The sequence below is a fragment of the Pezoporus flaviventris genome, unplaced genomic scaffold (genome assembly GCF_033815535.1).
Source record: "Pezoporus flaviventris isolate CSIRO_AGI_PZ_B2104156 unplaced genomic scaffold, CSIRO_AGI_Pfla_v1 ptg000066l, whole genome shotgun sequence".
In the NCBI taxonomy this organism is placed as follows: domain Eukaryota; kingdom Metazoa; phylum Chordata; class Aves; order Psittaciformes; family Psittacidae; genus Pezoporus; species Pezoporus flaviventris.
In genome coordinates this window covers 16,602,146-16,615,476 of record NW_026892614.1, presented here as the reverse complement: position 1 = coordinate 16,615,476, position 13,331 = coordinate 16,602,146, and the positions used below count along the sequence as shown (strand labels likewise).

The following is a 13,331-nucleotide window of genomic DNA, read 5'->3' as shown; positions in this document are numbered from 1 at the left end:
GTTAGGGGTGCTTAAGCTTAGTCTAGTGTAACACAGTACTGTAAAAGGGCAATGCCCATGGTAGCAACAGAAGGATATTAGAATAATATTCTGCCACTGCCTTGACTTTGACTTAGTGCTTGTGCCTGCAGGATGCTTTGCTTATTTCCTTGAAATGTCATTACCAATGACAGATTCCACATAAAAGACTCTTGAAAAATTAAATTAAGGAACTTTTTTCATGCTGTGTATGAAAACAGCATTCAGCCTCATGCATGAAATTTCTTCAAGTATCTTAAAGTTCTAAAGAACAGCTGTATTCTTCTCATGGCACTAAGCCCCAAAGGTGGAGTTACAAGTCTACCTCATAGTTTTTCCCAGCTATGTATTTAGGCTTATGTTCTTCCTGTCTGAATAACTTCGACAATATCCCAGTTCATCTCAATTGAGAAATTGCTTTATAAACCAGTTCTGGCTTATTTCCAGTTTTGGGAAGTCTAATCAACAGCATCTTGTAAGAAGATATTTACTTTGAGTTCTCAGCTGTCATGGAAAAGAGCTGGCAGGCTAGGACATCACACCAGCAATATAACTCCTCTATATTCTTGTCAGTGGTGGAGTGTGCTAGTCTGAAATAACTCACTTGGTTAGGAACATGTTTTAGCTAGGGACACAACAATATGAATATTTGTCCCGGGGTTTTTTTGTGGTTTTTTTTTTTTACAACATTATTTCAGAAAGGCTTTGGGAACAGCAAAAGCTAAGACAAAGCCTAAATGATCCATCCCAGGTTTTACTCCACACTCAACTGCTTCTGGAAGAAGGACATTTTCGGTGTTTTGTCAATTCCCTGTAGATATCCAGTCAGGATGTATGTATTGAATAAAGAAAAAACCCTTCAAATTACTTGCTGCCGCAAAAGTACTTCAGTTAGCTCTTTACCTGAAGTAATAAATTAAAAGCAATCCATTATCTGGGTTGCAGTGCAACTCCTTCTTCTTTCAAAAACCTGACAACAGAGGAACTTTTAAATGCATAAACATTTCCCACTTTTACTAATACTAGCAATCTCCTAATTCACTTCAACCACAAATGAATCTAAATAGCCAATAGATCTTTAGAACCACTTTTATTTGCACTTCTGGGATAGTCATTTAATGTCCAGTCTGTCTACAGTAAAGGCATGTGTCCTGAATATAGTTTTAAAAGCTATTAATTAAAAGTGAGAAAATATTTGGAAGTGTTCTGGTAAGATTTAGATATATATAAAAGCTGTTTCTGTGGGCTAGAGTAACTGTTGCACTCAAGACCTGAGAAGCACCTCAAAAATATTTATAACTAACTCAAATTAAGATTTTTTCAGAAGAAAGATAATGATGACAGAGTCAGGAAGGTTATCCACTACCTTTTTGTCTAAATCAAGACTATTTCCTTCTATAGGAGGCTTAGATGGATACCTCATTGCGGTGTTCAGAAACACTGTACTTTGCTGAAGCTCTACTTCCTGTGGGATGTAGACAGAGGAAAAATAGTGACTATCTGTCAAACTGTGAAAGCATGTGAAATATCCATGCGTGCTTGGAAGACTAGCACAAGCACTGGTAAACTTCTCCATACTGAGAGCCCACACTTTGCACATCAAGAATGTACAGCACAGAGAGCAGAAGAGTTGCTATTAGAGCTGATTAGGAACTAGAATTGCAGTCTTATGGAAAAATCCTCATACATATTTTTGTCCTATGCAATTTCAGATTTTCTCACAGACCAGTTGTGAAACCAGTTGAAAGAGCTAACTAGTTCATTCTGTTCCATTTCATTCTAATGCCCCTAATCAGTTGCCATGTTTCAAGGGAACAGCAGTTTGGGTGCCTTAAACCCTCTTTTTGACTGTAGCCTATGCTCCAGCTAAGTCTTTCATCATGGACCATGGCAGCCTAACAGAACCAGTGAGCCCTATGCCAGGGAGGATGGGACACAGCCTGGGATAAGGGGTCTACTGATTGGAGCAAGTTGATTAGCACATAAGAGATTAATTACAAGCCCAGAAGCCTTCAATCAATACTGGGGTAGATGGCTTGCACTACCTCTCTATCTACTTACCCTGTACACACCAGTGTCTAATCAACAGATTAGCTCAAACAACAGGGTGTTAGAAATTGGTTATGATTATAGCAAAGTGGAAGGAGTGTCAAAAGTGGGAATATGTCACTTACTGTATTCTCATCTCAAAACATTAACGCTTACCACCCTGAAAGGAAGCAAAGGAGCCAGCAGCATACAAAATCTTCCATTGTGAAAGGACTGACAGATCTAATCGTCATTTCTGCTTCAGAAATTTTTAAAATGTAGTATGTGAAAACATGCTGACCCTTGGGAAATAAGTGGAGCTGTTAAAAATAACTAGGTTCCAGCTTTTCAGGAAGAGCAGATTCACTACAGTGACGTAAAAACACCCAGCAGCTTGTCCCAGCCATTTCCCATGAGACATTGCTGATTTAGGAAGAAACAGCAGCTCACACAGCTGCCTGGAAATTTAAATGCCAGAATGCTACTTTTTGAATCTCTTATTTTTTCCACAGCTCACCTTTGACACAGTGACAGTATTTGCACAGTCCCTCCCTACCTTCAGAAAGACCCTTTGAAGACTTTTAAAAGAATTAACCTTCACAGAACATCCCAGCACATCTCAAAATCCATTACAAGATACTAATAGCCTTAGGAATATCCTGTTGGAAAAGTTTTATTTTATGAATATTTAATATTGTTCATTTTAAGGTTTTTCATTTCTGTTGAATGGGATAAAGCATCCCACGGACATTTTGGGTGTTGTGTCCATGTACTTGCCAAAAAAGGGCCAGTGCTGTGGGGTATGACACCTTGGTGGACAGAGTTGCAACCAAGGCAGACAGATGAATAAGTGCTGAAACAGAAATTTGCCTCTGAATAGAACTGCTGATTTGCAGCCATTTCTACCAGTTACAGCAGACTGTTTCTGTGGTCTGTGGCTGAAGGCTTGGTAGTGACAAATAAGATTTCTTCATTTCAAAGCATACATGTGCATTTTTAATTCAAAGTGGTTCATTTCAGGCCAATGCAGAGACTGCCAGGGTGAAGTATTAAGTCATTTTAGTTAGGAAGATAAGTTCTTCCAGTAAACATTTCATGTCCATCTGTTCACTCTGGTGTTAATTCATCAGAATCTGGTTTCTTTACTGTTTCCTTCTTGGATTTCCACTCACTTTTTCTCCCTAAATCCTGTTAGATCCTAACCAATGCTTTCCATAAGACAGAATTCATGAATTTGTATTTGTTTATAAAAGGAGCATAGGGATTACATGCTGGAACAGATTCTTTATACTTAATCACTTCAACACGTGTCTTTCCACCCCACTTACAGCAAGGCTGCAAGTCATGTAAACAAAAAGAAAATGCTGGTTGGCGTGATGTCCTGCTCTGGAAGAATGAAGAGAGAATGTGCGTATATACATATGTGTATATATATATGAAAGAAAATTTATATAATAAACCCATACAAATGTATGTCCAGAAACGGAATTGAAACTATCATCTCAATAGATTCTCCTTTATAGATAAGTATGCAGATAAGTATTGTCAGGCAAGACCTGTCAATTTCCCATTGCTAGACTAACACTAGAAACCCACTTCACAGACCAGGACCTTTCACAGAAAATTCTCTCTGCAGAGAATTTTAGGGGGCAGCATTCAGTAGAAATAAACCACAATCAAAAATTTCAGTATGTCTCTGAAGTTCTTTGACGAGAAACCCTGTGGCCTATAATTTTTTACAGAACAGAAGTTAACACACTCAAGTTGGTCATCATGCATACGGGGAATAGGAGGAAGCAACAGTCAAACAAAATTTGTCTGCTGTGATTTCTACCCAAAAAAGCTCCCATTGGCCAATTCGCTATTTCCCAAAACCTTCCCTTCTCAGACCTCTTCATCAGAAAAGGGAGTCCCTTAAACACAAATCCAGTCATCCCCATCACAGGAAGGTTGAATCTGCAATGATTTCAAAAGCTTGTGGACCTAAAGGAATAAGCAAGAAGCCCTCAAGTGAAATCAAACACAACATGAGGGCAATCAGACTGCCTGTTGGCTTCAGTATAGCCAACTCTTTTTTGCTGTTATTTTGACACAGGAGAGCTATTTGAACAGAGGAGTGTGGTTCTGTGTACAGCCAGAAGGAACAAAGGTACAGCTAACGACTGAGCAACTGAAATCAGAGGACCAATGCATTTCATACCTAGTCTCAACAAGTTGTTCTACAAACAGCACAGCTAGCAAAGCCTGGTTTCCTGCTGGCATGCTACAAAAGCATTAGTTCTCAACCACCTTTCCTGGCAACAGTCCCAGGTCCCCAGCATGCACCCAGCAACCCATGGGGTGAGAGGCAGCCCATGCTGTGTCCAGTCACCTTCTTGGTGACCAACAAGCTGACTGGCCTGCTGCCACATGGGGTCATGGGCTGTCCCAGCTCTCCTGCCAGAGGGGCAGTAGCAGCAGCTGCTTCCTCAACTCAGCTCCTGATGTCCCCCAGACCAGTGGGAGTCCAATGACCACTGAAACTAACTTTCAAATTTTGTGGAAATTGAGCAGCAGGGCTGAAAGCTATGGGAGGGAAAGGAATGGGGATGGATAAACAGACAGTGAGCTCACATGTGTCTTGTTTTCTTAGGAGTTCAAGCTAAAAAAGAACATTTTATATATACACATATATAAAGGGTGGGTAACTGGCAAGAGTCTCTATATCAAAAGAAGCTTGGCCCTGTCTCAAGAAACCAGCAGCCCATTCGAAGTTAGTTGGTGTGTTTTTTCTCTGGTAATGACTTTAACAGTGTTCTTACTTTTACTAGCCACACTGGGCACTAGTCCATAGTACAGACTGAAGCTCTCAGTTCTCCAAGTAACTCTGCAAACCCCATAAGATTACCCACTGAATTCAACCAGAGATGTTGCATTCCTTCCTGACATGACCCTGTTGCTAGCAGGGAGGAGGGGACGGGGACTAATCTGAATCAAAACAATCTCAGCAAAGTCAGAAAATTGCTCGTAATTTGAAAGTGTCCTGCGTTTTGCCCTGCTTCAGGTGGAGGCAGTCCAAATCCACCAGGATGGCTGTTAATTGGAGCAATTCTACTGTAAGGGGCTTCACTGGTGCTAGATGCCAAATAAAAATGCTTTCCAGGCCTTCAACACAGCTGGAGCATTGAGCTCTGAAAAGTCTGGCTTTGATTCACACAAGGGTGTAAATGTCACAGCATTCACTACTGGGGCCCCTAGCCTTTTTGATAAACTACTGGCTCATCAAATCCCTAACTTAGAGGTAGGGGGCAAATAAATGGGTCTGGGCTTTATTGCTGAATTGGAATTTTAAGAAGTTTGTTTGAGGATTAATGCACCGTATTTTTTTTTTTTTTTTTTTAATTCGAGAAGTTTACTTTTCCCCAATTGCTTTAGATTAAATATACTCCTGAACCACCGCCCCCCCCCCCAAAAAAAAAAACAAAAACCAAAAAACCCCAAACAAATAAATACATAAATCCCAAACTTGAAGCAGAAAATTCAGCCCTTGCCAGAATTACTTATCACTTTTTTTGGAGAGAATAGAAGCTGCTCATCACATTCAACATGACTTCATAGCTAATTACAATTGACCCAATATGCTAGAGCATGAAAAATTCCTGCTGCCATAACAAAAAGATGTGAATGAGGCCAGATCTCCTTAAGGAATAAGTACTTGCCCATCCCTAATAGTCACTACTGTTGAGGTTATCAGTATTACTGATGCCAAACCTGTATAGTTTGTTATCTACTTTATCACACTGGCAAGAAAACAGAGTTCACCATCTGTTACAACAATTTAACCTACTCACACTCCAAATTAATTGATGTTTTGGAGTTGTAACTCAATTTTTCCTGCTTTGGTCCAGAAATTGTGGTGCAAGTTGCACTCCTTGCTCTGTCAAAGATGGCACATATGATTGTTATACAACTTTCATGACTGGTTTCCATGTTTATAAAAATAAGTGACACTATTACAAAGGACGTTGCTCAATAACACTAAGAGCAGTGCTAGATAGAAGACCATCAAAATGGTTCTTCTGTCTTTATCAACCAGCTTTAAACTTGCCACTAAGTGTAAACCTAGCCCTTAGAAAACTGTCAGGTTTTATTTGCATTTGATAGATGATACCCTGAACCATTTACGCCGGCAGAACAACTTTTAACAGAGTCTCATTAAAGACATTGTATATGCAGTGGTTACACAAAGAGATAATAGTTTCATTTTAGCCTTCCAGTCCCTGGCTGCATTTGAAACTTCCAAGTTGCCTGCACTGTTTTATATAAAGGGTAGTCAAAGTGCAGTATCTGCTCTATTGTGTTACTATTGCAGAGTTATCCAGCTCAGTTTTCATTCTGCATTGTATTGTCAATGAATTTGCCTTATAAAACATTAAAGCAGTCTTCCAGTACCTAAAGAAAGCTGGAGAGGGACTTTTTAAAAGGGCATGTAGTGACAGGAGAAGGAGGAATGGCTTTAAACTGAATGAAGGCAGATTTAGAGTACGTATTAGGAAAAAAAGCTTCACAATAAGGTTTCTGAGACACTGGAACAGGTTGCCCAGAGACGCTGTGGCTGCCCCATCCCTGGAGGTGTTCAAGGCCAGGTTGGACCTGAGTAAAAGGGCTTGGAACAACCTGGTCTAGTGGAAAGTGTCCCTGCCAGTGGCAGGGGGTTTGAAACTATATGATCTTTAAAGTCCCTTCCAGATCAAACCCTTCTATGATTCTGTGAAATCTATTTTCTCTTCAGAATATGTTTTAAACAAAACCACCAGTGTCCATTAGGAATGTAAGATGGGAAGTTACGTTTACAATTAAAGAATTTTAAAACACAAGAATTGCTCCCTACATCAGACCCATCAGCCTCTGAAGGGAAGCAAGAAAAAATTCAATAATCAGCTATGAAGTGATGTAACTAGATTTTTTTTTTTTTTGACACCAGTTCATATTTAGTTCATGTGCCATCCAAATCACTCTAGCACCTTTCAAATGCTCAGCTTTTTAAGACCCAGTAGGAGAAAAAGAATGTCTATTTTACATTTCTTTTAAAGTCAGGTTAGGAATGAAATATAAGCCTCTGTCACAGCCCTATTAAACCTTACTTCAAGATGCAAAAATTAATGTAGTTAGCTCTGTGGTTCTGTTACTCAGTCTTCATGGTTAACAGAGATGAGGGTCATCAGATGAACACATGGTACAGTGAATTCCACCAGGATAGCACAAAGCAATTGACCTAATTTTACAGTCAATGGAAGCCAGCATTGACTGTAAAAAAAAAGAAAAAAGTTAAGATCAACCATGCAGGAAAATAAAGTCCAAACTGTAATGTGGTTTTATAAGCTATATTCTCACAAAAGTAAGCACACAGCTCTTCTGATATTAGTGAATGACCTACAGATCTGACTTTATACCTCTTACAAGGCAGGTTTGGTTTTATGCCATTTCGTGCAGTCTCCTTTTACAGTTACAGCCTCCTTTTAAATCACTGGCACTTTCTTGCCTTCAAAGAGATAGTTGCTCTTGTTCTCCTATCTAAAATCCCAGCCAGATTGGATATCTAGACACATACATTGCTACAGTACTGAACTTACAAGTCAGCCCTGAAATGCAAAAAGGGTGGGTATTATAGACGACCTTGAATCAGGCAGTTTTCAAACATGTAAATGGAGGAACCTTAAGTCATGCCTAAATACAGCTTTATCATTCTTCCTTTAAGAATGTTAGCAATTACAAAAACATCTAAAAATGTTTCTTGGGCGCTTGTTTGGGGGTTTTATTAATAATTAAAAAGAGACATAAGAGATACAGAAATACAGTACTGAATTTGGCCTACTTACCTGCTGAAGGGATTATCATTGTATTGTCATTAACTGATCATTAATCACTGCACCATGGGAAAGCACTGAAGGGCAACCCCCTCCAACATTACCCAGTATGATCAAATTCTGCCTGAAAACAGAACTGCTGACCCAATTGCAATCCTGCTTGGAAACCTCAATTGCTGGCTCAAGCACCCATTAGCTAGGTGTCCTTCAAACACAGTGCAGAAGGCCAAGAACAGTTTACTGAGCAAGGTTAATCTGCAAAACCTATAATCTGACGTTAATCTGCATAAAGGATATACAGCTCCTATTGCTATGACAGATGACCCACCAAAACTCAGCTGAAAGTCAGTGACAGGCTAAGCCAGCTCAGACTGCAGAATAGTTTAGTGTAGCAAGACCTGCTTCCTCACACTTTAACTTAGAAGTGGGGTTGCTGATTATTGTTATTACAATACAATCTTAATTATTTCATCTCCAGTGTGCACTGCAGAAACATCAGGCTGAACTGTCTACCAAAAGTGACCTACCAAAGTGATCAACAAAAATTGTAACAAGATGGCTTACAACCATGACTACTGGATAGCATGTGGAAATTGAAAAGCTCAGTGCCACATGGGTTGCATTTGCCCCCAGCCAAGAGAGTAAAAGTGAAAAATGAGCTTTTTCCTCACTGTTATCGAAAGCTTCAGCTGCCTTGAGCTACCAAAACTATAACCTATAATTTCCTGGACAAAACCTGGAACACTTTCCTACTGTTATCAAAACTCTACATTCTTACCAGTGTACCTCAGTGGCACAAGACCCTTGCATAGAACCCACTGAAATCAGACTGCTTGAGTGATGTAGCTCATTTTAATACAATCTCAGAAGGCAATATCTCTTGCACAGATGAGGAAGAGGCTATATAATTGAGGTTTTAGGTGTTTTATGGAGTGTAGGTCTTGCCCACCCTAAGGATTCTTAGGGTAACAGAGATTTTTGGTCTCAACTGTTGAGAGCAATCTAAAACATCTCTGCAAACTTTTAAATCCCATATCTTGGAGACAAGAACACTTAAGCACATCCAGGTATTGTTCTGTGAGGGTACTCTGAAGCAGTATCTCTATACTTTGCTCTTATCATTATTTTCTAGTTGTTGGGTACAATTAGGAACACAATAGATCTAGGTTTAGATTCTGTGTCTCATTCTAGTACACCTCTAAAAATTGTGTGTGCACTGGCAGCTGGGTAGTTTAATCCAGGGAGTCAACAGACAAGCTGTTCTCTGAAGAATGACCCAGAAAGGGCATATGCAGAGTAGTGAACTACTGGACCTCCCCATACTGAATGCCACGGCATATATTTAGATGCTTTCTTTTCTCTACAACTGTATTTGACCCACAGACGCTTCCACCTGTCTGACATTCAAAGCAGCAAATGCTCTTCTGGAATTCTGCATTGATCTCAGCTAGTCTTGGTCCTGTTGAAACAGAGCAGTTGAACCCGACTTTAGCATGACAGCCTCGTAGCTAAAGCATTTGGTCCAGGGCTGAATAGCACATTTTAAGCTGCAGAAATAACTCTGGAAATTACCACTGACACTAAACTATAGAGTTATGTTGCTTTTGCTTGGCCATCATTTGATCTCCTACTTCTTTGCAGCAAAGCTAGTCCAGAGTCCAAGTCCAGCCTGGATATTTTCCCAGTTTGTGAATTTGGGATATTCCTGGAAAGTGGGGGATATACTACAGAAATAGCTGAACCCAAAGCTATCACTTCCTAGTGAGGAGTTGCAAGTAGCTGCCAAGCCACTAAGCAAGAGGCAGACATTGCTTCCTTCTCTGACTTTTTGAACGGGAGTAGCATCAGCAGCTGGGTTTTTCATGCTCAGGTGTGCTTTAATCTTATCAAGGGGACCCAACATCTCAGGAGCTTTTAGTCACAAACACTACCTCAACTCATGGTCACAAAGGCCTGGTTATCACCCAGGTTGCGGCAAGGGACGCAGTTCCCTATGCTTGGCTACTTGGGTATATTTGCACATTCAAATTTATGCACACAACTTTTGGACTAAACAGGAAGGAAATTCCTTTGTTCTACACGTCTCTAGCTACGTGTGGACTGTAACATGGCATCACTAAGAGCAAATCATGCCTGACCAATTTGATTGCTTTCTATGATGGAACTGATGGATAGGAACAGAGCAGTTGACATCACCTACGTGAACCCATGCAAAGCTTTTGAGACAGTCTCACATGACATTCTTGTCTCTAAAATGGAGAGACAAGATCATCCATCAATTTGATGGATGGATCAGCTCACAGATAAGGAATTGGTCACATGCAGAGGGCCACACACAGAGAGTTGTAGTCAATGGCTTAATGTCCAGCTGGAGACCAGTAACAACTGGTGTCCCTCCAGGGTCAAGTGCTGGGACCGATCCTGTTCAATGTCTTTGTCAGCAACTTGGACAATGGGACTGAGTGAGCCCTCAGCGAGTTTGACAATGACACCATGATGTGTGTTTCGGTTGATACACTGGAGGGAAAGAATGCCATCCAAAGGGATCTTGACATGCTGGAGAGGTGGGTCAATGCCAATTTCATGAAGTTCAAGCCAAGTGCAAGGTCCTACACCTGGGTCAGGGCTATCCCAGGCACAGCTACAGGCTGGGCAGAGAAGAGATTCAGAGCAGCCCTGTGGAGAAGGACTTGGGGGTCTTGGTCAATGAGAAACTGAACATGAGCCAGCAGTGTGCGCGTGCAGCCAAGAAAGCCAACCGTATCCTGGGCTGCATCAAAAGGAGTGTGACCAGCAGGTCAAAGGGGCTGATCCTGCCCCTCTACTCTGCTCTCATGAGACCTCACTTGGAGTATTGTGTGCAGTTCTGGTGCCCTCAACATAAAAAGGACATGGAACTGTTGGAACAAATCCAGAGGAGGGCCACGAGGATGATCAGGGAACTGGAACACCTCCCATAATGAAGATAAGCTGAGAAGGTTGGAGCTGTCGAGCCTGGAGAAGAAAAGGCTGCTTGGAGACCTCATAGCAGCCTTCCAGTATCTGAAGGGGGCCTACAAGCTTGCTGGGGAGGGACTCTTCATCAGGAACTGTAGTGACAGGACAAGGGGTAACAGAATCAAACAGGGGAAGTTCAGGTTAGATATAAGGAAGAAGTTCTTTACTGTGAGGGTGGTGAGGCACTGGAATGGGCTGCTCAGGGAAGCTGGTGGTGTCCAAGCCCAGGCTGAAGAGAGCCTTGGGTGACATGGTTTAGTGTGAGGTGTCCCTGCCCATGGCAGGGGGGTTGAAACTAGATGATCTTAAGGTCCTTTCCAACCCTAACCATTCTATGACTCTAAGGCTATCTAGCTTGCTGTCTTTGATCTAAGCAACTAAATAGAACTGGAATCTTGCTTTTGGTGTTAAATCAAGCATTCACGATCTTGAATTAATAGCACTTTTCCATTTCCTGTAAAGTCACTTTGTAGGATCTATCACTGGAGAGGGAGTGATACACTTCAAGGCAGGGATGTTTCAGTTAACCTCAACTTATAGTCACTTGGAAATCGGCCAACAGCTATTCTTACTTATCTCCACTTACTGACACTTTGAAACATCACCAGGATTGGTTATTCAATAGACGAATAAGATGCTAAGTGCTTAGGCCTTATCTTAATTCACAAAAATCTCAGAATTGCCAAGTTGGGAAGTAATTTCTGGAGTTCATCTAGTCCAACTCCCCTGCTCAAAGCAGGATCAGCTATAGCAGATTGCTTAGGACTGGTTTTGAATATTTCTAAAGACTGTACACCCTCCCTGGGCAGCATTTTCCACTGCTTGACCACCCTCATGATACAAAATATTCAATTCAAACACTTCTCCCCCCCCCCCGTCCCCACTTTGTGCCCACTGCTTCCTGACTTCTGGATTTTCTTTCAGACAGGTAAAGTCAAAGCTTGCATCTTACAGAAAAATCCTGCCTCTTCCTGCTATGAGCCTCAATACTGAAGAGGTGACTACCAAAAAGGCATTGGAAGCTATATACAATTCCATTGCAGAAAAAAAACATTATCCCTTGAGAAACATGCATCTTCCCTTACAGGGGACTGCTGCAGAACTGTCATGACCTGTACACAACAGCTAACTCGAGCCCCGCCTCCAAAAAGTTGTTTTGGATTTTTAAGTGACTGTTGTCCATGCATCAGCAGATAAGCCACACTTTCTGCAACCCACCCTTAGCTTAGTGGATGTGTAGAATTGCCTCCTTCTGAATAGGACAGAGCCCATTATTCTGTGGGGGAATTGCAGGACTTAAATTTCCCACATTTCCAGTATCTGAAGATTCTGCATGTAAGTGGGTACCAAAACTGTAAGTCACAATATGCAAGATATTAGTATCACTTTGCTTTCATGCTGGCAATTCTAAGGAACAGTAAGAGCTTTCTTAGGTGAGGATCCAGCAGCAGGGAGAGCTTGAACATTTTATAACTAAAAGTACATCAGCAGAACAGTTTTTCATCAACAAAAACTCCTGCTTACTTATGCGGCTTCTCCCAGCTTTTGTTTGGTGATGCAGTTATAGTCCCCAAAGCATACTCCAACATTTTTGTCATCTGATCAGCCCTGCATAATTTACTTGATAGCAGCTGTGTGCGCTTTCTTCATACTTCTCCCCTAATGCATTAATACTTTCTTTTTGAAAGCTTTCCAGGGATTGTGAAAAATGTCTTTTGTTTCTTCGTTTTCTTACACTCCTCCCACACACTAACACCAAGCTTATGTTTTTGCCTAATAGAAACCATCCAGGGTACACCTTTAAAAAGGCAAAAAGCAATTCTGCAACTTTGTTAAAAATCTAGGAAACAAGAGGGATACTTCTGCTATGAGAGAGCTGAGCTTGGCTTAGGCTCTGCCACAAGCTTCCTGTTTAACCTCAGCCAGACTCACCTAGCCTGTTCTTGCCCATTTTTTTTCTGGAGCAGTATCTTGCAGAATAAAATAGCCCAAAAAGGATATCTTGGGTGAAGCCATGCCACATCACAAGCTCCTACTATAATTCAGTGCATATTTTCCAAGCATATTCCAGAGAATAATTTCCAAGCTTTTTTTTTTTAATAAAAAATAATAATCCTAGAAGGTGGCAATAAAATAGTCTTTTAAACAAAGCAGATTTCAGACTTAAAATGGCAGCTGACATTACGTAGATATATTGTAGTGATGATCATACTGGGAAAAAATCAAGGAACAACAGCAGTGGAAATGGGCACATCACCTCTAGTGTTATGTTCGGTAAGAGTCTCTCTCAGAGGTTACACAGCTGGTGACTGAGATAAAGCAGAAAGAATATCACAAACAGACTGTGTCCTGCATGGAAGAGCTACCAGATTGCAATATGGGCTATTCCTCCAATTGTTGTACATGATGAGTTCTCCAAATCATGCTACACTTTATTAACCA

General features: G+C 41.0%; 1 protein-coding gene across 1 annotated transcript in view; it reads right to left on the bottom strand.

Moving 5' to 3' along the window:
* Positions 1 to 13,331, bottom strand: part of TBXT (T-box transcription factor T) — a 55,970-nt gene that overhangs the window by 13,519 nt on the left and 29,120 nt on the right. The window contains exon 8 of the mRNA XM_061471394.1: positions 7,170 to 7,332. Coding sequence (XP_061327378.1) covers positions 7,215 to 7,332 — 118 coding nt within the window. The 3' untranslated portion in view covers positions 7,170 to 7,214. The remainder of the gene's footprint in view (positions 1 to 7,169; positions 7,333 to 13,331) is intronic.